The 24,878-nt window shown below is 44.7% G+C and overlaps 2 protein-coding genes across 5 annotated transcripts in view; one reads left to right on the forward strand and one right to left on the reverse strand.

Moving 5' to 3' along the window:
- Positions 1–569: 569 nt before the first annotated feature.
- On the forward strand, positions 570–3,505 carry tubb4b (tubulin, beta 4B class IVb). Its single transcript, XM_077247391.1, has 4 exons — positions 570–802; positions 1,764–1,872; positions 1,985–2,095; positions 2,290–3,505. Exons 1-4 carry the CDS (start codon positions 746–748, stop codon positions 3,348–3,350), a joined length of 1,338 nt encoding a protein of 445 aa, XP_077103506.1. The 5' UTR covers positions 570–745; the 3' UTR covers positions 3,351–3,505.
- Positions 3,506–3,766: 261 nt separating this feature from the next.
- loxl3a (lysyl oxidase-like 3a) overlaps positions 3,767–24,878 on the reverse strand; it is a 33,041-nt gene continuing 11,929 nt past the window's right edge. For 2 of the 4 annotated variants that reach the window (XM_077247388.1, XM_077247387.1), the window contains exons 8-15: positions 24,653–24,772; positions 20,183–20,230; positions 12,279–12,438; positions 11,914–12,157; positions 6,604–6,719; positions 5,129–5,265; positions 4,532–4,643; positions 3,767–4,361 (exon numbers count right to left, since the gene is read on the reverse strand). In XM_077247388.1, the coding sequence (XP_077103503.1) occupies positions 4,288–4,361; positions 4,532–4,643; positions 5,129–5,265; positions 6,604–6,719; positions 11,914–12,157; positions 12,279–12,438; positions 20,183–20,230; positions 24,653–24,772 (1,011 nt within the window). In that variant the 3' untranslated portion in view covers positions 3,767–4,287. Of the gene's footprint in view, positions 4,362–4,531; positions 4,644–5,128; positions 5,266–6,603; positions 6,720–11,913; positions 12,158–12,278; positions 12,439–13,006; positions 13,163–20,182; positions 20,231–24,648; positions 24,773–24,878 lie in introns of all 4 variants that reach the window. The other 2 variants (XM_077247389.1, XM_077247385.1) reach the window with 2 other exon arrangements.

Genomic DNA, 24,878 nt, shown 5'->3' on the forward strand with positions numbered 1-24,878 from the left:
CTTATTTATGCATATTTTTTGTGAATGAAAATGAAGTTGTCTGAGATAGATGAATAATTATTGCCATGGGTATGTCGATATACTGTATAGTATGTAGCTTATAGCATGTCAATGCTTATAGCATGTGAATGCTATTTTTTGTCATCAGGAATTTTTTTTCAAGTGCTCAGCTAATTTACACAAAATTAGGTTCAATAAGCTTTAAACCTATCAGAGTTTTTTTATGACTAGTATTATAATTAATGTATTCCTGAATAAATGATATTATAAATGAATTAGCACCTTGAAATGGCCATGGGAGACAAATGGAAAGGTTATACTGTCAAAACGGCTTCGATTATGTTTTATTTGTCCTCTTTAAGCAAATAAGTTTTGGGAAATATGCCTGCAGCCCTAACTCCTTCACAAAAAACTTTTTTGATATTTTTAAATTATTTTTTTTAGTTGAGCGTTTTGAATGTCGAGAGCCGTTATAACCGCTCTTCTAGCCAATGGCCATTCAGCCTGCCTATAATGACGCATCCGTCTGGATAAACCAATCATAACAACTAGCACACAGAGGAGCCAATGAGAATGCTGGAGAGGGCGCAAAGCAACCAATGAGAATGATGGAAATGTTGGCGATTTCTCCAGACTGAATAAGTAGGAGCACGTCTCATTTTACGACCTCATTGCCGAGGGGTTTGAATTAGAAGGTGTTTGTTTCAGTCATATTTTGGGTTTTTAAGCAAACAAATACGCAAGAATGAGGGAGATTGTGCATTTACAGGCTGGACAGTGCGGCAATCAGATTGGTGCTAAGGTAAGAACTGAACGAATACATGTATTAATTGTAATATATAATAAAGTAACGTTGTCCGTTGGGCTTTTGTTGGGTAACGTTAACGTTAGCTAATCTTAGCGGCTTTTAGGATCATACATTGTTAGTTTAATAAATTACGCTTAATCTTTTTAATTGTTTAATCTTAACCTCTTAAAGCTATTTGGTTTAAATATGGTTCTGGATTCTTCTTAACACGCAACAAGTTTTTTTAAAAAAATCGTGTTTTTGAGTCCTCAACTAAGAATCGACGAAAAATGGCTTTTTTTTTTTTTTTTTAAGGACGTTTATTGTATAAAATCCGCACGATTTAAATGAGCTAATGGTGAAACAATGCGTTAGTTTTAGGGTGTTGGCCGCGCCTGACCGGCGTAATGTCCGATGCGCAAGCGATTCGGTTCTTTGTATTGATTTGGTAGAGCCGAATCTCTCAATTTTGCTCATCTACTAAAGTTGTCAATCGAATGCCGGGGAGTCGTGACTCAGGCGAAAAGATTTGAATAAACCGTTCGAACGAGTCGATTCACGAGAAGAATCACGTGTCGTAATGTGGCCGGTTGTATCTAGCTCATGGAAAAGTGCGGGAACGCTAATATGTTGCAAATACCCCCTGGCACCATGCAAACACAGGATCTGAATAATTTCATCTCATTGTGCCATATCCAAAGTTAACAATTCGAGATATTAGTGCCGTGATACTACGTCGCTGTTACTTTAAGCTCCCGGGTCGTGTAAAATGGCTCCGGTGACTTGGCAAACTCCATTTTACTAGTGTGGAGCCCATGTAACAAAGCTCTGGCTATTCAATATTGGATTACTTTAGCCTAGTTTTAAACCAATTCCATATCAATGCGTTTGGTCATTTTCTAAATAAGTCTCAAATCTAACTAAATTGAATGGGGAAAGTAAATATGTTTTACCTTTTGAATCCATCTTATTTCAGTTCTGGGAAGTCATTAGCGACGAGCATGGAATTGACCCAACAGGCAGTTACCATGGCGACAGTGACCTTCAGCTGGACAGAATTAATGTTTATTACAATGAAGCCTCAGGTGAGCAGAAATTCATGCCTTTTTGTATTTTTATTTGACAAAGCTGTATTAGTTAGTATTTTGTGTATGTATTTGTCCTTATAGTCTGTACTTTGTTGTTGTTTATTTATAGGTGGAAAGTATGTTCCACGTGCTGTACTGGTGGATTTGGAGCCTGGTACAATGGACTCCGTGAGGTCTGGTCCATTTGGTCAGATCTTCAGACCAGACAACTTTGTTTTTGGTAAATATTATAAAACAAATGTTGTACTACAAATGTGCACCTGAGAGCAATGGTTTAGTTGGGACATCTGATTTAGAAGAAAATTATCCTGCACTTGCTCTGAACAAAATTTGAATGGCAAATTGTCACCTGATATGGATCTAGTTTCCTTTGTGTTGAAGTAACTAAACTCCTAACCATTTGTCACCTGATAGGCCAGAGTGGTGCTGGAAACAACTGGGCTAAGGGCCACTATACCGAAGGAGCTGAGCTAGTTGACTCCGTTTTGGATGTGGTTCGGAAAGAGGCGGAGAGCTGTGACTGTCTGCAGGGCTTCCAGCTCACTCACTCCTTGGGTGGAGGTACAGGGTCTGGTATGGGAACCCTCCTCATTAGCAAAATCCGGGAGGAGTACCCTGACCGTATCATGAACACCTTCAGCGTGGTGCCCTCTCCCAAAGTATCAGACACCGTGGTAGAGCCCTACAATGCCACGTTGTCTGTCCATCAGCTGGTGGAAAACACAGACGAGACCTACTGCATCGACAACGAAGCCCTTTATGACATCTGCTTCCGTACTCTCAAACTCACAACCCCTACATATGGTGACCTCAACCACCTAGTCTCCGCCACCATGAGCGGTGTCACTACCTGCTTGAGGTTCCCCGGTCAGTTGAACGCAGATCTCCGTAAACTGGCAGTGAATATGGTGCCCTTCCCCCGTCTGCACTTCTTCATGCCAGGCTTCGCTCCTCTGACTAGCAGAGGCAGCCAGCAGTACCGTGCCCTGACCGTTCCCGAACTCACCCAGCAGATGTTTGACGCTAAAAACATGATGGCCGCCTGCGACCCGCGTCACGGCCGCTACCTGACTGTGGCCGCTGTCTTCCGTGGCCGTATGTCCATGAAGGAGGTGGACGAGCAGATGCTCAACGTTCAGAACAAGAACAGCAGCTACTTCGTAGAATGGATCCCCAACAACGTTAAGACCGCCGTCTGCGACATTCCACCCCGTGGTCTCAAAATGGCCGCCACCTTCATCGGCAACAGCACTGCTATCCAGGAGCTCTTCAAGAGAATCTCTGAGCAGTTCACGGCCATGTTCAGGCGCAAGGCTTTCCTGCATTGGTACACTGGAGAGGGCATGGACGAGATGGAGTTCACAGAGGCTGAGAGCAACATGAACGACCTGGTGTCCGAGTACCAGCAGTACCAGGATGCCACCGCTGAGGAGGAAGGGGAGTTTGAGGAGGAGGGTGAAGAGGAGCTTGCTTAAGTTGATTTCTGTTGTTGTGTGGTCCATGTTTGTTTTTTCCCCTTTTTCTAAACTTGTCACCCGTTTATATTTTTTCTTACTGCATTTCCTGTCACTTAAAACCTTCAGTTGTTCCTCTTCATGTAAATGTTAATAAAACAAATACAAGAACGTAACTGGTTTTCTGGTGTTTCTCTATTCTTGAAAGGGGAGGTCTTACAGGTTTTAAGGACGTTTAAAAGGTATTAAATTCTATTAAAGTTTAATGGAGCTCTGAAATGGTCAGGTCTTTGCAGTTCTTCTACATGTAACCACTACATTTAAGGTTTTGGAAGTAGTTTAACTGAATATTTATTTAAATACCCTAATTAACTTGTTACCACTCAAAAGGTTGAGAATTTCTAGTGTTCTGAATTCAAAGTCTAAATTCCTAGTCTATAGGCATTTTTTTTTTTATTAGATCTGAATGTGGCAGAAAAGATCATTCATATAGCATCAAGTTTTTTAAAGTGCAGATTTGAATATATTTTTAAAAACATGGTTTTAGGACACTTCAGAAATATACAGATACATGGACACAGATCCTGCATGGGTTCAAAAATAAATGCAGGTATGAGAAGCCTTCCATTGGCAATTAGTCTTTATAATTCCCTGATGCATGTTATAAATTCACTAAATGAAAGTGGTGCATCACATAAAATGGCTGACGTCTGCTCTGTGAGGTTCAGCGTTCATACAAGAGGAAGTGTATAGCCACTGTTCAACCATTTGCATTGACAAAGGCCCAGGCTGCAATCACAGCTCTGTTCTGTCTATGAGGCCACATGATCATTTCCGATGACCTAATCTAAAGTCGGCACAACAACATGTTATTGGACCTTAGTGATAAAAGTTTCTCTTTGTCCAGAGCCACGTGGTCATTGCAGGTCACTGGGTTTGTTCACAAAAAAAAAAAAAATTATGAGATCTTGTTGTTGAGCTGCCCAGGATAATGCTCAAATTCTTTCTCGGCCTCCTCACTGAATGAATCACCTGAAACACAAATAATACAAATTGTGTTGTAAACAAGGTATATAATAAAGCTTAATTTAGTGCTGATTTTAAATATCTGAATAAGCAAGCATGCCATTTTATTCCCTTCAAATCATGTTTAATAGAATCGGGCAGGCCTGAAGGACCCAGTGAACAACAGCCCATCTCACCAAGATGACATTTATGCAACCAGACACGGTTGCCATCGTATTTGCAGTTGCACCGCATAGCGTTGTTGGTGAAGTCACTCTCAGCTACCTCAAAGTTGGGGTTTATAATGACCTGACAAAGAGAAAAAAAGAATGGTGGCGTAATTATAATCAAGCTAACAGCATAATCAGCAAAGTGTGTCCAAGTAGGCCTAGTGACAGCAAGATCTTCAAAATTAAAGACTGTATTCTGGGCTTTTTGTTAGTTAATCCTTATCCGGGTGGGTCTTTTCCAGTAAAATCCTTCCTCCACCCTCCCTCTGTGTAATTAAGGTTCATTACATCATTAAACAAACCAAATCCTATTACTCTTCTAACCCTGCATTCCTGGACATCATGGTGAACTGCACGAGATCTGACTAAACTCCACCACTAGAGGGCAGAACTGCAACAACACTTGCCCCGCAGAAAAGCCCCGATGATGGGGTCCTACGGGACCACAGTCGGCTCATGTAACTGCTCTTTGCTGTTAGTGTGCTATCTAGCTGATGGAAACACATTTTTAACAAAGTACCAAGGTGTTTTTTTCTTTCTGTGACTATTACCACAAGTGAATACCTGTAGAATGTAGTTTCCTGGTTTAACATCCGTGATGTCAATCCACTGGCAGTCGATATCATGTCTGTACAAGTCCCAGCAGCCCACTGTGATGCCCTGCTCACCAAAGTTAGCACATTCATAGTGCTTTGAAACACCTGCAACAAGGAAAGTGGCACCAGTGTATTGCTGAAGACAAGCCGAAGAACACATTAAACCAGACTAATATTAAACCAGTTTTTGCATTCCACTGTGATGCTTTTCCATTGTTTTTTTTATGTAAACATGCACTAGATAAACGCGTTTGACGCTCATTAAAAGAAGGTAACTTTTTTCAACCTTGCTTTTTTTATTATTTCACTATAGATGTCACGTTTTTGCTTTCCACTGGGCTGCGTTTCTATTGTTTTTCTATGTAAACATGCATACGTCTTTGACCGTTGTTCTGCCGCATGACATGGCATTGTAAAAACATGTGGCTCAAATAAAATAAAATAATAATAATAACTTCTAAACGTGGCGCTCATGCTGCAAATAACGCCATACGTGAACGCCCATCTCACACATGTTTAAATGGAAACCCAGTGCAGTAAAATGCAAAAAGTGTGTGAACGTCTTGTCCAGCCAGGGGGATTGGATAGACTATTTAGCTGATTTTAGAAGGGTTTTGAGATATTTGTTGACCAACTAAACCAGCCTAAAGGGACCGTTCACACATTAATGAATTTTCTGTCATCATTTATTCACCCTCATATTTTTCTAAACCTGTATGAGTTTCTGTCTTCTGTTGAACACAAAGGAAGATATTTTGAAGAACAGTTGTGGGGCACCATTGACTTCCATTGACGTTGAACTGTTTGGCTACAAACATTCTTAAAAATATCTTCCTTTGTGTTGAGTAGAAGAAAGAAATTCATACAGGTTTGGAAAAACTTGAGGGTGATTATATGATGACAGAATTTTTATTTTTGGATGAACTGTCCCTTTAAATCAGCTAAGAGCTTAATCAGCTTAATCAGCTTAAAGCAGTTAAGCTTTAGTGCGTTTAATGTTAATTGCTTCAAATCTAAAGTATGTATACCACCCTAGATGTATAGCCTAAAAGTGACAGAGCAGATTTAAAGTATTGGTCACTGTAATGTATCGGTACTGATCCATAAACAGATTTCAATGGTAGACTATACCCAGTAGTCCAGAGACCCCTAGTGGATAAACAACTACCTTGGCATGAAAGCCAAAATTTATGACGGTTACTATGAAACAAATAATTTATAGCACTGAAATAAAATTGTCCTTGATCTTTGGAAATAATGGAGTTTATTGTAGCATAAAAACCTCCTGAAACCTAATTTATGAAAACTAAATTGTTTATCACACACAACAAAATAACATCAATAAAGTAAAAAACATTTTTTTTTAAATCGGTTAAGAAAAGATTAAGTTTGGTGTTAATCAAACAGACAAGTCTATTATCTGACCTTTGACCTCTGTCTTACCTTCATGGCACTCGGTGTCCTCCAGGCAGAAGCTCGCTTTATGTCCGTCTGCCACTTTGGTCCCGTTTAGAGACAGCAGGTCATAATAGGTGAAGATATCCATACTATGATAGTGCCTGGAAGTCATAAACACAGTCTTCTGAAGTTTAACAGGGTTAAACCATCCAAAAAACATAATTCAAAAATAACCGGCTAAAATCATTTTAAAAACTCCGGCAACCCTTACGAAAAAGAAGTATACTTCAAGTTAATTTTATGAAATATACTTAAGTAATGTTCAAGTGTATATTTTTAAGTATGCTTTATGTAGTAAGTATACTAATATCAATGTGTACTTGTAAACTTGTAAGTGTACTATTTCAATACCACTTAGGAATAAATTGGCCCACTTTTAGTTTATAAAAGTATACTTTTAAGTGTACTATAAGTGTAACAGTAGTAAACTTTAAGTACACAACTAGGTTTCTCATTTGTAATGCATCTGTACTACAATATCTTTAACTGTGCTTTAACTAATTGTAAAAACATTTTATTAGCTTCATGCATTCTTTTTTTAATCAACACTTGAATGTCTGTAAGTTTAATAAAGAATGGCAACATTTTAAACAAAAAAGTTGAGAAAATCACATTTTTGTCAAAGACTACTAACGTTACTTGATCAGATTCAGAACGAGTAGGTCGAGTCCAACACCCCCAAATTTTCACAGTCGTTTTCTCATCATGGGTTCGACATTTCATTTGGTAACATTAAGCAGTTTTGATTTACTTGCTGTTTAATGTTTGATGATCACGTTAATTTACATTTGCGTGAGCAATATTCTATCACTTGTTTCAGCTTCTTCTTCTCCTGTGTTTTGAATGATCCGGAGATTCTGTACTAGAAGATGTGTCATAGCGCCTCCTACCGTATAACAGTGAAAACATAGATAGCTGGTGGAATTAAAGTAAATTCCTATGTACACTACTAGTGGACTATGGACTAGCCAGGCTACACAAAAATTCAGATACGCAGAATTAGAAACATATCTGTTTTATATCAATATTCTAATAAATATTTTTAAACAATGTAAGTTTCATACGACTGTATGAAAAACGATGTAAAAAAAAGTATATTTAACAGGGTACTCGATCAAAAGAGTTAACACAACTACAAGCCAAGTATACTTTGAATACTTAATTATACTTGAGTATATCTCGATCAAAAGATTGAGTACAAGTACAGGCCAAATATATATGGACTTTTCTCTCAGTATAAGTCAAGTAAGTATATTTCTGAGAAGTACATAAAAGTATATTTCTGAGATGTGTAGTATAAACTCATTTAATGTATGCTCTAAGATTATGACCTCCTTTATAAGCTTTTAATTGAATCCGTGTTTTCTTTTTGTATAACAACTTGTTTTGGCAATCTTACAAATGTTGACCTTGTTAATTTGGCAGGAAAAGTCATAGGAATAAGTCAAATCCAGCCTATTGACATTCATCATAGACAGGTTTTAAGTAAGGCACGTTCTAAGAAATTTTAAGAAATTTAGATCATCCGTTATATAAAAAAAATTCAACTGTTGCCTTCTGGTCGTCGGTTTAGAGCCAGGAGGAATAACAAAACGATTATTTTCTAGCTGTTGGTTTAATGAACTTTTCATAGGTCGATTGCTTTGATATGAACTATGATTTGTGCAATGTGTATTATATATTGTTTGTGTGTTATGTATTATCTGTATGTCTGTTAACATCTGCTGCAAAACTAGTTTCCCCTAAGGAAGACAATAAAATATAAACAAACAATAACGGAATTTAAGCTATCCCGAATCATACTATACTGCAACCTACAGATCTGTCATTTTCATGGAAAAAGATTTAAAAGGGCTTGGAGAGCAGATTCAGTGCTGTAGGCGTGAAGGAGGGAAGTGAAGCCGCAGGGTCTCAGACACTGGCTCCAGTCCCAATCCCGGTCAGCAAGAGCACACAACAGGTTTCCTCATCATCATCGTGATGCATTGGGAAACCTGATGTCTGCTAGGAAGCTTGCAGTGTAAACACAGACCACCCTTAAGAGTTAATGGAGACTATTCAAAGCTGCTCTTATTCATAAATCATCTGGAAAATGCATGGTGTGAGAGCACGTAAAACAGCTCTACCGCTTCTACACCACTGAATTTAGACTTCGCAGTCATCTACTGCATTGAGAGGCTATTTTAAAGGGATAGTCAACACAAAAATAAAAATGTCTTCTTTTATGTTTTTTTCTTCTTCTTTGGGACTCAAAAGTATATTCTTTGAAGAAGTAGATCTTGAGCAGTTCAAATCGAACTCAAGAACCAAATCAGTGAACTTATGAGCCGGCTCTTTTGAGTGAACGGGTTCATTTGGTTCAAAAATCTATTAAACCCACTGAATTTGGTAAGTGTAAAAATTGCGAAAGTGTTTATTTACAAAATATTTCATTTTGTTTCACAGAATATCATCAAAGAGAGTAAATAACACATGGAGCAAGCATGATATCTGTCCAAAAAAGTTAATGTTTTTGACCATGTTTTATGAATTTTGGCCAGGAGGAGGCACATCCACCACCTGAGGAAAATATTATTTAATATTATAATGTTCATTTTATGCAGATATTGTAACTGGTTTGTCACATGGCTATTTGATCCCCAATGCTTCTCAATAAGAGTGAATATTTTACTCATTTTTAAAATACAGTTTTAAGACTTCAATTCATAGACTTCAATGCAGAAACCACAGAATAAGAACTTTTGCAGATGCAATAGTTGTTTAAACATGAAGGAGGAAAACAATTGTAACTATGCAGTTGTAAAGCAAAATATTAATATTTAAGCACTTCAGCTCAGTGTAGTTGAAGGCTATAGCATTACGAACTGTGAGACTGATATAACCAGCCCTGGATCATGTCCGCACACGTGTTCATTTAAAGCAGAGACCGCCAGCTTGAACTTTCATTCACCCTGTTGGTTGTCCAGGGTCTGAAAGACTCTGCTCTGGTTTGTAGGAAGAAATTTATATCGAATAAGGTCATAGAAGTTTATGACCTTTGGAATGTTGTTCAGCCGACATGACTGCTAGCGCTCAGTGTTAGTAAAGCCATATGGCTCCTTGGGGCTGCAGCTGGATCAGGCTGGAGCAAAAGGAGATTCAGCAAAGCTGCCAGACGCTTAAAAGAAAAACACAGTTGATAGATCTCTGTTCAAACCAAGCAAGCCAACCCAATACTCTCAGCGAACAACATTACCAAAAGTGAACATTAATCTATTCATGCATAATTCACTCTTAGTTCAAGTGCTGTCATGCAAATACACAAATGCAGATACGAATGCTTGGCCAATGCATTGCAACATAAGTTTACTCGTGCATTCTTGTATTACTGTGGCAGTAAAAAAACTCAGTAATCAAGGGGGTGGTAGAATCTTTAAATGTTTAAGGCATTTAATTGAATGTTGACAATTTAATTAGGTTTAATTAACTTGATTGGCAAGAGTGTCTTCAAACTGTTGTCATGATAGTAGTTGACCGGAAAGACTAAACTGACTGTAGAAGAAGACAGGTTTATGGATAATGCCTATTTGCGCTGTAGTGACCCTTGTGGGAATACTAAGTATTCAATGACAAAAGTCCATGCATTAGCATTAGGCATCATGTACTGACAATTAACATATTTAATAGTGTTCATTAAGTAAGGATCTAAGATGAATAAATGCTGTAAAAGTATTGTTCTTTTTTATTTCAAGCTAGTTATTGAATTAATATTATTGAGTGTTACGTTTTGTAGGCCAAAACCCAGAAACGATTTCGCAATTTATCACATCCGATTCCATCATCCTGAAGTCAATGCGGGTGTTTGAATGGGTTTTTGGTTAAATGCCTGGAATTTAACAAGCTCAAGATATTTTCATGTTTTATTTTATACCCCCTTGGGATTTTTAAGCTTTTACTTAAAAAAAGGCAGTTGCTAAAAGTGGTTAAATGGGACTACAGAGGTTGTTGGGACATTAAATGTAATTTCACCGAACAGCTAAACTCATCTAATAACTAGTCTACTTGCGCAGCCTTATTGTGTTAATACTTGCACTTTTGCAAACTATTCTAACTCAAAATTTCAGGGAAAATGTTTTTGAAAGAGCTGATTGTGGTGTCATTGAAATAATGCGACCATGGTGTAGTTCATTAATAGCCTACTTTAGCTTTTTACTTCTGGTGATTGTATTTATGGTTTTTAAATATTCAGTTATGTGCATTAGTGAAGATCATGATCATTAACTTTAGTTGTCACATAGCTTATTTTCTGCAATAACCCAAAAACCAATGGAAAAATCATTGGGAACCAGGTTGTTGCTAACTTCCATGGTGGCCAACAAAAATACATGCAGCGCTCTATTTTGTGATGAAATTGAGCTTGCATAGCTAGCGTTTGCATACTTGCTCCAGCTTAAAGGGATAGTTCACCCAAAAATGAAAATTCTGTCAGTATTTACTCACCCTCATGTTGTTCCAACCCCGTAAGACCTTCGTTCATCTTCGGAACACGAATTAAGATATTTTTGATGAAATCTGAGAGCTGCATCACTCCTCCATAGGCTTCTTAAGGGATTGAAACTTGCCAGCCCCGAAAAGTCATTAAAGACATTGTTAAAATAGTCCAAGTGACTACAGTGGCTCAATCTTAAGTTTATCAAGCGACGAGAATACTTTTTGTTTGCAAAAAGTAACAAAAATAACGACTTTATTTCAACTATTCATTTCCTTCTCTGTTGGCCTCTAGTCAGTTAACTTAGTATGATTGCGTAGAGCTACGTCCCACGTAGGCTCACTATTGGCCGACGCTGGACATGTGTGTGATGCGTGTGACGTATAACAACAGAAGCGTACGCTATTACACTAGTGAACTGACTTCGAGGCCCACAGAGAAGGACATGAATAGATGAAATAAAGTCGTTATTTTTGTTTTTGTTTTGCGCACAAAAAAGTATTCTCGTCGCTTGATAAACTTAGGATTGAGCAACTGTAGTCACTTGGACTATTTTAACAATGTCTTTAATAACTTTTCGGGGAACAAGTGTCAATCCCTTTAGAAGCCTAAGGAGGAATGATCCAGCTCTCAGATTTAATCAAAAATATCTTAATTCATGTTCTGAAGATGAACGAAGGTCTTACGTGGTTGAACAACATTAGGGTGAGTAAATACTGACAGAATTTTAATTTTTGGGTGAACTATCCCTTTAAAGAGAGAACATACAGCCTGTGGGCCAGGTATGAGATTTGAAATTTAGCAACAACAAGAGCTCCTTGGTTTACCTATGGCATTCGTGCCACACCCATGAGTGGCGGCCGAGCCGTGGTCTGAAGTCAGCCTTGCCGATGTTGTGTATCTGGGAGGAGAAGCGTAGCAGGCGACGGTGGCCGTATGGCCAGTTGTCTTGAGCAGCTGATTTGGCGAGGCAGTTTTCCTCTGCCGCACAGTACAGCATGTGCAAGGGTCGGTCCTCGATGTAAACGCTCTGCTCCACCAATGGAGCGTTCAGCACCAGGTCTGAAGCCGCTAGGGATTGTGTGAGAAAGTCAAATGTATTGTTTTAAAACAAAAATATGATGGAATAACCCTTCTTTTGAAACACATGCAATGCAAACAAACTTTTCTTTATGAGTTGCATATCACTCACTGTCTGAGCAAATGACGCCAGCAGAGAACTGCGCTCCCACTCTTTTGCAGCTGATGACAGGATGATGCTGACAGTCGGTCAGAGTCATCTCATCTCCCTTACACTTCACTCCGCTCAGAACCATCTCCGTCACGTTACTGCTGTCCCAGTACCACGTTTCCTTAACACACGGGAGAGCTCGTCAGTAGATGAATGAATATCGCAAATGACTGAACATGGATGAAACAAAAAACACAATACAAAGCATGGTAATGTCAGCATTAGACATGAGTTAAAAATAAATCAAACCATATAGCAAAAATAATGGCAAATACTTCCATTGGTCAAACAAACATATAGTCATTGGTTGAGTTTTAGTGATGTTGTTGCTGGTTGCCTTATTTTGAGCCAAAGTGTTTCCACTTTCAGTCTATGAATAAATTTCTTATTATTGCGAAAAATGTATCTTCAAAAAAAAAAATTGGATAAAGTAGAGAAAAGTATATACTGTTGGAAAAAATATATTAATAAATTATTTAAATATAATTTTAATATTTCAAGCATACTTAACATACTTCAATGTTTTAGTAACCTGATCTGGACTATTTTAAAGAAAACACTGACCCCAGACTTAACGGTAGTGCATACTTCACACATGAATAGCTCACATGTCATGTTAATATGAGATTTCAAAACCAGTCAAGCTGCGATGCTTGATCAGCCAGTCCCATAGTGCCTTTCTTACTCACAGTGATAGCATGCAGGCAGTATCTGAGGCCTAACTGTCTGCACGCCACCATGGCTTCTCTTGTGGTCCAGTTGTCACTGCATATAGTTCCCCACCTGGACTTGACCTGAACCTCCACACGACCCTCGTGATCCGTCCTGCCCCCCACCATACGGATCTGCAGACAGACCCCCACTGCAAGGGCTTAGCATGCAAACTAGGCTAAATAAAGAAGCTAAAAAAATTGTCGGCTATAATGCTTGAATTACAAAGTTTTATATCTGCTAGTAATGATTTGATTTAGTCGATTATTGTGATCAGTCGCAGAGGCAAAAGAGCGTGGTGCGATTTACTAATATAAGTTCATGTATTGCAGGGTTAAGAGGTGTTAGCATTATGCTCTGTTCACACTGTCTTGAAAATGTATTGGTAATCAGTTGATACCTCTTGAAAATTAATCCACTCATACTGCAAAAAAAAATAAAAAAATTTGGCCATATTTTTGTGTGACACCCCAGATTTTCCTACATATATCAACACAGAAAATGTGGGAAAAGTGCAAAATCTGGCTTTACTTATTTTTAATGCACTGCAGGTTTAAAACTCTCCAAAAACACACCGACATACCGTCACCACTGCTTAAAAAAATATCAGAGCCCCCAATGGGACAGAGTGATGAAAAATAATGTTAATGCATTTCTTTATTCCCCCAAGAAACTTCAAAAATTTTGTGTTCTTTCCAAGCAACAGCAAAGTTTCTCTGGGAACGCAAAACATTTATTTCCTACCATATTTTTCCCTTCACCATGTCCCTTTAAACATTGCATTATATTTGTATTATATTTTTAATTTTGCACCTGCATTTCAGTAACTGCAATTACATTAGTTTTTCATACTAAGCTGATTTTTTTGAAGGTTATTAGAGTTTTGTTGTACAGGTAAACGTCTACGGTTACGTATGTAACCCTCGTTCCCTGAGTAGGGAACGGAGACGTTACGTCGGATGACGACGAATGGGGTTTCGCTTAGAAAGCCTATCAACTTCGAGTATTACAAAACGAGCCAATGGCAAAGAAATGCCATGGGTCTGCGGAATTTGCATGGCGTAACTCCGCCCCACCTCGTGGGTATAAAAGGAGGAAGCCGGCAGCAAGCAGATATGTTTCTTCGCTGAGGAGCCAAGACTGAGCTCAGGCGATCCCCGCGGTACAGCGGAAAGTGGCAGGCAGACGTAACGTCTCCGTTCCCTACTCAGGGAACGAGGGTTACATACGTAACCGTAGACGTTCCCTTTCGTTGTCACTCCGAGTTACGTCGGATGACGACGACTGGGGTTACCAGTCTAATCACGCCACCTTCTCAGCTGTCTTCCAGTGCCCTGCGTAATCGAGATCCCTGTCAGCCTGGACAAAGGACTCCATATAACACAGGAATACCAAGGTACACTGGGAAGCATATCCCAACCTTAGGGGAAGTATGCAATTAATGCCAGCCCGGAGGGGGGGGACTTAGAGAATACACATATGACCCGAAGGAAGCATATGGAAAACACTGGGGTGTCCAGCCGCAGGTGGAATATTTCAACCCCAGGGGTGGCAAGGTGGCTTGCCAAGGGAAAGACACACGCTCAGAGAGGCTTACAGTGGAAATACACATGTGGGGGTCGCTCAGAGGAGGGACCATGCACACGGGAGGCACCTAGCCGACGCACAGGCAATAGACACTGGCGCCGACGTCAGGAGTGCTGGAGGAGCTCAGGGCTTTCGGAGAAGCTCACCTGAGGAAAATATCGCACGTATCCAGTCCGTGGAGTGGAATGGCGAGCAAGCGAAGACACCTGAGCGGGTCCGGTACTAGCTGGTTGAAGCGAGTACACGAGAGGACACAGGCTCCACTCGGAGATTATAGAATCTGGCGAATGTGTTAGGTGTCGCCCAGCCTGCAGCTCTGCAGATGTCTGTTAGCGAGGCGCCATGCGCTAGAGCCCAAGAGGACGCCACACTCCGGGTGGAGTGGGCAGTCACACCAAGGGGGCACGGTCGACCTTGCTGCTGGTAAGCCAAAGCAATGGTGTCCACTATCCAGTGAGACAACCTTTGCTTGGAGAGAGCCTTTCCCTTCAGCTTCCCACCATAACAGACAAAGAGCTGGTCTGAGGTCCTGAAACACTGCGTTCTGTCTACATAGGCGCGGAGAGCGCGTACTGGACAGAGCAGTGTCAAGGCTGGGTCTGCCTCCTCCGAGGGCAGCGCTTGCAAGTTCACCACCTGGTCCCGAAAGGGAGTGGTAGGAACCTTGGGCACATATCCAGGCCGGGGTCTCAGGATCACGTGAGAGTAAGCCGGCCCAAATTCCAGGCACGCTTCGTCAACGGAGAATGCGTGCAGGTCCCCAACCCTCTTGATGGAGGCCAGTGCAACCAGGAGCGCTGTCTTCATAGACAGGAACTTAAGCTCGACTGATTGCAGGGGCTCAAAGGGAGCACTCTTCAGGGCAGTTAGAACCACTGAGAGGTCCCAAGAGGGAACGAGAGGAGGACGAGGAGGATTCAGTCTCCTCGCTCCTCTCAGGAACCTGATGATCAGGTCGTGCTTCCCCACCGACTTACCTTCGATGAGGTCATGATGTGCGGCAATGGCGGCAACATAGACCTTCAGGGTGGAGGGAGACAGCCTTCGCTCCAGCCCCTGTTGAAGGAAGGAAAGCAAAACACTGATCGAGCATCTCCGGGGGTATTCTCGGTGAGAAGAGCACCAGTTGACGAAGAGGTTCCACTTCAACGCATAGACGTGTCTCGTGGACGGCGCTCTAGCGGAAGTGATGGTAGCCACCACCGCTGGTGGTAGGGTACTCAAACCTGCCTCGTCCCATCCAGGAGCCACACGTGGAGGTTCCAAAGATCGGGACGAGGGTGCCATAGGGTGCCCCGTCCCTGAGAAAGAAGGTTCTTCCTCAGAGGGATCGGCCAAAGAGGTGCTGTCGCGAGGAGTACTAGTTCGGGGAACCAGGTCCGGTTGGGCCAGTAAGGGGCAACCAGAATGACCTGCTCCTCGTCCCCCCTGACCTTGCGCAAAGTGTGCGCAAGAAGGCTCACTGGGGGAAACGCATACTTGCGGCCCTGCGGCCAGCTGTGCGCCAGAGCATCCGTGCCGAGCGTGCCCTCGGTCAGGGAATAAAACTGGGCGCAATGGGTCGAGTCGTGAGAGGCAAACAGATCTATCTGCGCGTCCCCGAACTGGTCCCAAATCAGCTGAACCGACTGGGGATGGAGTCGCCATTCTCCAGGGAGGGGCTGAAGCCGTGAGAGCTCGTCGGCTGCACAGTTCAGCGCTCCGGGAATGAAGATGGCTCGAAGCGACCTCAGATGCTTCTGACTCCATAGGAGGAGGTGGCGAGCGAGTTGTGACATACGGCGGGAGCGTAGACCACCTTGATGGTTGATGTACGCTACAGTGGCGGTATTGTCTGAGCGGACTAGTACGTGTTGACCCCTGAGCAACGCTCGGAAGCGGTGCAGGGCAAGGCGTACTGCCAACAACTCGAGGCAATTGACATGCCATAGCCGCTGGGGTCCTGTCCAGGAGCCCGCAGCAGCATGTCCATTGCACATGGCGCCCCAGCCCGTGGTGGAGGCATCTGTTGAGACAACAACATGCCGGGAAGCTCGAACCAGGGGGACACCGGCCCTGAGAAAATCGAGGTTCGTCCACGGGGTGAAGAACTGACGGCAGGTCGGAGTAACTGGTACTCGGAACGTGCCGTGTTGCCATGCCCACCTCGGGACTCGGTCGCGAAGCCAAAGCTGAAGCGGTCTCATATGAAGCAATCCGAGCGGCGTGACCGCGGCTGTAGATGCCATATGCCCCAGGAGCCTCTGAAAAAGTTTCAGTGGAACCGCACTCTTGCCCTCGAATTGTCTTAGGCAAGTCAGCAGTGACTGCGCGCGCTCGCTCGTAAGCTGCGCGGACATGGCGACCGAGTCGATGTCCATACCGAGAAAAGAGATCCTCTGCACGGGGCAAAGTTTGCTCTTCTCCCAGTTGACCCGAAGGCCCAGACGGGCTAGGTGCCGAAGCACTAGGTCCCTGTGTTCGCAAACCTGATCTCGAGAGTGAGCTAGGATCAGCCAGTCGTCGATATAACTCAGGATGCGAACCCCTTGCTCTCGAAGGGGAACAAGGGCCGCCTCGACGACCTTCGTGAAGATGCGAGGAGACAGGGCTAGCCCGAAAGGGAGAACCGCGTACTGGTATGCCTGCCCCTCGAAAGCAAACCGGAGGAACGGTCTGTGTCGAGGAAGAATGGAGACATGAAAGTAGGCGTCCTTCAGGTCGATCGCTGCAAACCAATCCTGGGGCCGTATGCATTCGAAAACGCGTTTGGCGGTGAGCATCTTGAACGGCATCCGGTGAAGGGAGCGGTTCAGCACGCGCAAGTCCAGGATTGGCCGTAACCCACCGGTTTTCTTGGGGACAATGAAGTAGGGGCTGTAGAAGCCGGACCTCATCTCGGCTGGAGGGACAGTCTCGATTGCACCCTTCGCCAGCAGGGTGGCAATCTCTGCTCTCATGATAGGGGCATTGCCACCGACCAAAGTGGAGCGGACTCCCCTGAAGCGGGGAGGAGACCGTGCGAACTGAATCGCATAGCCGAGCCTGACGGTACGCGCGATCCAGTGGGACAGACGGGGAAGCTCTAGCCAGGCTCCCAGGAACTGAACCAACGGGATCATGCGAGCCACAGGCGTCCCCCCGGAGGGGCAGCGAAGCGGAGTAACTGGCCCAGATGTGGACGGCATAGCGGCCCGGAGAGGGGGCACAGTTAGCAACCGCGCCCTGGCAGAGGGGGCCAGGGGAGGACCAGGCTGGTCGTCCCGCGGGGGCCTGCTCTGCCAGGGGTCTGGCGACAGAGGGGGACAGGGGCGAAGCGGTCCGTGGACGGCACGCCGTGTCAACCGCCTCTGGGACAGAGGGGGGCGAGGAGAGCACGGCTTGTCGGCGGCGCTCTGTGTCGCCCGAGAACTCTGTGAGCTCAGGGAAGAGGGGATTGTTTCTGACTTTAACCACATTAGGGTGCTGCCCACCCGTGGGTGAGCAGCGGGGAGTGGAGAACAAAAGATTCTCCCCCGGCCCTCCACCGGGGGAAGGAGTGGTCCTGCTACCACCTCCTGAGAAACAATCATCATCCCTGAGCAGCCCGTCTCAGGAGCGCCGCTTGGCCCGGCGTTTAGCGGGGGGCGGGGCAGGAGAGGGCTGTGGCGCCTTCTTACGGCTTCCTCCGCGACCGGCCCTGGGTGGAGGCTGCTGCGTGGTCCGGGCGGGAGGGGCGGGAGCCGCAGGAGGGCGCCCTCGGCGGGAAACAGGTCGAGGCGTCTGCCCGGCCGGCAAGGTGGAGGCAGCAGCGGGCCGGCGGGGCAGAATGTGTTTGATGGCCTCGGACTGTTTCTGGGCAGTTGAAAACTGTTGGGCAAAGTCTTCAACTGCACCGCCGAAGAGGCCGGCCTGGGACAAGGGGGCGTTAAGCAGACGGGTCCGCTCAGCGTCCCGCATGTCAGCCAGGTTCAGCCACAGATGTCGCTCCTGGACCACAGCTGTGGACATCACCAAACCCAGGGAGCGCGCGGTAACCTTCGTCGCCCGGAGAGCAAGGTCGGTCGCGGCGCGCAGCTCATCAAAGAGCCCTGGGTTTGTCCTACCCTCGTGCATGTCTCTGAGCATCTGGGCCTGGTAGACCTGCAGAGTGGCCATAGCATGCAGTGAAGCAGCCGCCTGTCCCGCCGCTCTGTAAGACTTCGCCACCAGGGTCGACGAAAATCTACAGGCTTTGGATGGGTGCTTAGGCTCGCCCCGAGAAGAAGCACTCTGAGGACATAGTTGCATGGCAACAGAGCGTTCAACCGGGGGAAGCCCAGTGTACCCACGGGCAGCTGCCTCATCGAGGGGAGGAAAGGCGGATGAGACCAGCGAGCGGTCCCGAGAAGACAGGGGGGTCTTCCAGGACTTCGAGATCTCATCATGCACATCCGGGAAGAAAGGTATTGGGGTTTGCCGAGGACGAGGGTCGGCGGCCTTACCCAAAAACCAATCGTCCAGCCGCGAGCGCTCAGGACAGGGTGGAGGCCTCCACTCAAGTCCGATGCTCGCGGCTGCCCGGGAAAGCATGGCCGTCATCTCCGGATCAGACTCGAGCACAGCCGTATGCACACCGGAAGGTGGCAGCTGTGACGAGCCCTCACTTCCAGAAGAGTCAAACCCGCCAAGTGATGCTGCAACAGACATGGCATCTTCCTCTGTAGCTTCAACTGAAGCAGGCGGGCCACCAGAGGGTAGACCCGCGGGAATCAGCAGTTCACTAGCGGGCACCGTCATTGAAGAGGGGGGCTGGGGTCGCGGACACATAGTCGGCGCCTTGTTCCAGACCGTAACCCTCAGATCACCCTGGCCACCAGCCGCAGGACGGGGGGTGGATGAGGGGACTCTCACTCTTTCGAGTTCACCGAGTCTCGACCGTAATGACGCGATGGTCATGTTCCCACAGAGAGAACATGAGTCATCCACGAGCGCTGCTCTAGCATGATCAATGCCCAAACATACTATGCAACGCTCGTGCCCATCAGAGTCCGATACCAATCTGCCGCAACCAGAAGTACACGGGCGAGACATCTTTAAAAAGACGTGCCACGTGTAAGCTCTTTTAGTGAGAGAAAACTCAAGTGTTGAAGCACCCGGGGAGAAACGCACCGACTGGCAGACCACTGCAACAGATCAGCAGGAAGCACGCTCTCGCCGTAGATCGCCGTCACACCAACACTCGAGGTACTCGTTTGTAAAGCTGACAATTCAGAGATGGCTTGTGGAGAGAAGAATACACTTGGCTCCGAAGCGAAAACATATCTGCTTGCTGCCGGCTTCCTCCTTTTATACCCACGAGGTGGGGCGGAGTTACGCCATGCAAATTCCGCAGACCCATGGCATTTCTTTGCCATTGGCTCGTTTTGTAATACTCGAAGTTGATAGGCTTTCTAAGCGAAACCCCATTCGTCGTCATCCGACGTAACTCGGAGTGACAACGAAAGGGAACACACCTTACGATGACACCGTTTCTGTGCATCCCCCTTACCTCCATGCTATATTCACTTAAACTACACATCAACTCCATGTCTGTGCCTGTGTTGTATGTTATACAGTGGTTATCTTACTCTCAGGCCACTGCTGGCATGTCCCAACCCCAGCTGTCTGCACACTACCACACTCTTAACCCGAATTAGTTGACTTTACTCGCAAATCGCGTGGAAACCCGTTGCCTTAACATGTTTAGTTTCAGCTTGTGTAAAAACTAAAGGTTCCATGTTAATACAACTCAACATGTTTAGTTTCAGCTTGTGTAAAAACTAAAGTGGTATGAGTTGTATTAACATGGAACCCTTAGTTTTTACACAAGCTGAAACTAAACATGTTGAGTTGTATTAACATGGAACCTTTAGTTTTTACACAAGCTGAAACTAAACATGTTGAGTTGTATTAACATGGAACCCTAACTTTTTACACAAGCTGAAACTAAACATGTTGAGTTGTATTAACATGGAACCTTAAGTTTAGTATTTATATTTATTAGTAGTGTTCTCAAAATCATTAGATAAAACTAGCTATTATGACTTGTTATTGCTACTCATCATTTAACACAATTACTGTATTTTCCACTAATTTAATTAGCTTTTGATTTTTAAAACAAAAATATGTTATAAACATTTTCAATTAAATTGGATGGATGGAAAAAAAGAAACACCTCTTAATGCTTCCATGCATTTTATTTTATTTTTTAATGGCAAAACACAGCCAAACATCAGGTAAACATCAACAATCAAAACATCAATTATCCAATCTAAAATGATGAATCTTAAAAAGGTAATTTCAAATCATTGAAACAATTGTGTGTGGGTGTATATGTGTTTGTGTGTGTGTGGGTGTTGTCCGTGTCTGTGTTGTTTGTGTGTGTGGGTGTTGTCCGTGTCTGTTGCCTTGTGTGTGTGTGGGTGTTGTTTGTGTGTGTGGGTGTTGTCCGTGTCTGTGTTGCCGTGTGTGTGGGTGTTGTCCGTGTGTGTTGCCCGTGTCTGTGTTGCAGTGTGTGTGTGGGTGTTGTCCGTGTGTGTTGCCCGTGTCTGTGTTGCAGTGTGCGTGTGGGTGTTGTCCCGTGTGTGTTAGCGTGTGTGTGGGTGTTGTCCGTGTGTGTTGCCCGTGTGTGTGTGTTGCCGTGGGTGTGGGTGTTGTCCGTCTGTGTTGCCTGTGTCTGTGTTGCCGTGTGTGTGGGTGTTGTCCATGTGTGTTGCCCGTGTATGTGTTGCCGTGGGTGTTGGTGTTGTCCGTGTGTGTTGCCCGTGTCTGTGTTGCCGTGTGTGTGGGTGTTGTCCGTGTGTGTTGCCCGTGTCTGTGTTGCAGTGTGTGTGTGGGTGTTGTCCGTGTGTGTTAGCGTGTGTGTGGGTGTTGTCCGTGTGTGTTGCCCGTGTCTATGTTGCCGTGTGTGTGGGTGTTGTCCGTGTGTGTTGCCCGTGTCTGTGTTGCCGTGTGTGTGGGTGTTGTCCGTGTGTGTTGCCCGTGTCTGTGTTGCAGTGTGCGTGTTGTCCGTGTGTGTTAGCGTGTGTGTGGGTGTTGTCCGTGTTTGTTGCCCGTGTGTGTGTTGCCGTGGGTGTGGGTGTTGTCCGTCTGTGTTGCCTGTGTCTGTGTTGCCGTGTGTGTGGGTGTTGTCCGTGTGTGTTGCCCGTGTATGTGTTGCCGTGGGTGTTGGTGTTGTCCGTGTGTGTTGCCCGTGTCTGTGTTGCCGTGTGTGTGGGTGTTGTCCGTGTGTGTTGCCCGTGTCGGTGTTGCCGTGTGTGGGTGTTGTCCATGTGTGTTGCCCATGTCTGTGTTGCAGTGTGCGTGTGGGTGTTGTCCGTGTGTGTTAGCGTGTGTGTGGGTGTTGTCCGTGTGTGTTGCCCGTGTGTGTGTTGCCGTGGGTGTGGGTGATGTCCGTCTGTGTTGCCTGTGTCTGTGTTGCCGTGTGTGTGGGTGTTGTCCGTGTGTGTTGCCCGTGTTGGTGTTGCCGTGGGTGTTGGTGTTGTCCGTGTGTGTTGCCCGTGTCTGTGTTGCCGTGTGTGTGGGTGTTGTCCGTGTGTGTTGCCTGTGTCGGTGTTGCCGTGTGTGGGTGTTGTCCGTGTGTGTTGCCCGTGTCTGTGTTGCAGTGTGCGTGTTGTCCGTGTGTGTTAGCGTGTGTGTGGGTGTTGTCCGTGTGTGTTGCCCGTGTGTGTGTTGCCGTGGGTGTGGGTGTTGTCCGTCTGTGTTGCCTGTGTCTGTGTTGCCGTGTGTGTGGGTGTTGTCCGTGTGTGTTGCCCGTGTATGTGTTGCCGTGGGTGTTGGTGTTGTCCGTGTGTGTTGCCCGTGTCTGTGTTGCCGTGTGTGTGGGTGTTGTCCGTGTGTGTTGCCCGTGTCGGTGTTGCCGTGTGTGGGTGTTGTCCGTGTGTGTTGCCCGTGTCTGTGTTGCAGTGTGTGTGTGGGTGTTGTCCGTGTGTGTTAGCGTGTGTGTGGGTGTTGTCCGTGTGTGTTGCCCGTGTCTGTGTTGCCGTGTGTGTGGGTGTTGTCCGTGTGTGTTGCCCGTGTCTGTGTTGCAGTGTGCGTGTGGGTGTTGTCCGTGTGTGTTAGCGTGTGTGTGGGTGTTGTCCGTGTGTGTTGCCCGTGTGTGTGTTGCCGTGGGTGTGGGTGTTGTCCGTCTGTGTTGCCTGTGTCTGTGTTGCCGTGTGTGTGGGTGTTGTCCGTGTGTGTTGCCCGTGTATGTGTTGCCGTGGGTGTTGGTGTTGTCCGTGTGTGTTGCCCGTGTCTGTGTTGCCCTGTGTGTGGGTGTTGTCCGTGTGTGTTGCCCGTGTCGGTGTTGCCGTGTGTGGGTGTTGTATGTGTCACAAATTTACAAGATAAAACCATAGATGTCCCCTGAGTGGTAAATCCATAAACAAAATAAAATTTACCAGAAACACCCACTCAAATGTACAAGAAAACGCAAACAAACAGGATCTGTTTCATCTGGCTAAATGAAGGGAGGACAGAGCATGAACCAACAGACTATCATATCAGAACAATCTACATAGACTGGTGAAGAACTGGAACAATAATGTCTTAGGCCTATGTCTTTCTGCTACAACTCTTCTCAGTTTAAATTTTCACACAAGTCACATCCTTCAGCATGATTCCTACAGCATTTAAGTGTGTGTCAGTGTTGTTTGTGTGTGTTGTGTGTGGGTGTTCTACGTGTGTGTCTGCATTTTACGTGTGTCTGTTCGTCCGCTAGTTTTACAGAAAATAAAAAGGTTTACCCCACAGGTAAGAAAGTATTTTACTAGTGTGGCAAAAAGAAAAATGTAGTCAACAGCTTCTTACAGTAGACTTGACCTCTCTTTTTACATTGCGAGCTGATTTTTCAAAGTCTGTATCTTTGGCTTTAGGTCAGTGTGGCCTAACAATAGCAATACCTGTTGGATGAACTGAAATGTGAGCTTCATGGTCTTGGTAGTAAAGATGGAGTGCATACATGAGTCCAAACAGAATGCACATTGCTTTTGGCAGATCTTGAATGTTCTCCATTACAACTTCTCCCTCAATGATGATTTTCAACGAGGCTGGACTGAGATGCTGGGAAGACGTGAGCACAGCACCTTCACGCGCAATAAGAAGTATCCCAACGTCAAGGTCACGAAAATAATCATCAACATCAGATTCCTAAATAAAGAATAACAGAAGAGCACAATCATTACATTATATTTCTCATTTGAAAAACAACTTTAATCAATATAAGAGTGTCATGGTGAAAAATAAATAATGGTAAAAATTATTACAGCAAATTTGATTACAGCAAAGACAACGTCGCCAGTATTGACGGCAAAAAAGGCTACAAAATATTCCGTTCTGTATTCACAGGAGCAATATTTGAAAATCGATAATTATTCATTATTATTTACACCACCACAGCGAGTGCTAATTTACACTCATTTGCCCCAACAGCGGTTGAATCGCTTTTCTATTTTGTAAAATGACATTTATGTATATGATACAGTCGAGCAAACTCGCCGGTATGTGAGCAATCCTTAGACTGTTAACACTAAGCTAACTTAAACATTCAGATGACACTTTTTTGATTAACTTAGTTAGATAGTGTTAGCAATAAGCATGTATTAACACCATGCACAAGTTCAAACAGTAACATTAGACGGAAAAAAAAGTTGCGTCAACAAATTATCTGCAAGCTTTTGGGAATTAAAAATTCCCACAAATATAACTAGGCTACAATAGTTATTTTAAATACTAACCATTCCAATTGCAGTAATGTTGCTTCCTAGTCAGGGTACCGTCTGCTGCCGAGGCCTGTGCTCGTCCCGCCAGGTGTAACGTTAGAACCTCTTGGACGCACGTTAGACGCGCGGGTCTTTTCACGTGTCCAGGCAGGTTTTTGAATTAGCCCCTCCCCTTCCTTATGAAACTAAACATGCCAAGTTATCTCTACTAAACATGATTAGTGCAATTAATCTTTCAGCTAAATAGTACAAACAACTAATGTTGTTTAGTAATGATAGCAGGTTTTGACAAAACATAAAAGAATAAGTAATGATCACTCGTAAGTTTAATTAGAAACAAAATCTGGGTTTACAGTGCATGGCCTCTCGAGTTGTCCATCCGTCCCCACAGATCAAACCCCAGTCCCTCATCTCACTGCCTGTAGAGAGCAGCTCCACCCTCCCCTCCAACCGCGTCCGACCCCCTGTCAGGCGGATCTGCCACAGGTTACAGAGCGAGCATGAGAAAGAATTAAAAGACTTAAGAACCTTGACTTTGATCATTTAAACTTGATAAGCAGTGCTGCTTTAGGGCTGTGAGAAC

Source organism: Siphateles boraxobius, unplaced genomic scaffold (genome assembly GCF_051911475.1).
Source record: "Siphateles boraxobius isolate OS27281-9 unplaced genomic scaffold, OSU_SipBor_1 3, whole genome shotgun sequence".
Classification (NCBI taxonomy): domain Eukaryota; kingdom Metazoa; phylum Chordata; class Actinopteri; order Cypriniformes; family Leuciscidae; genus Siphateles; species Siphateles boraxobius.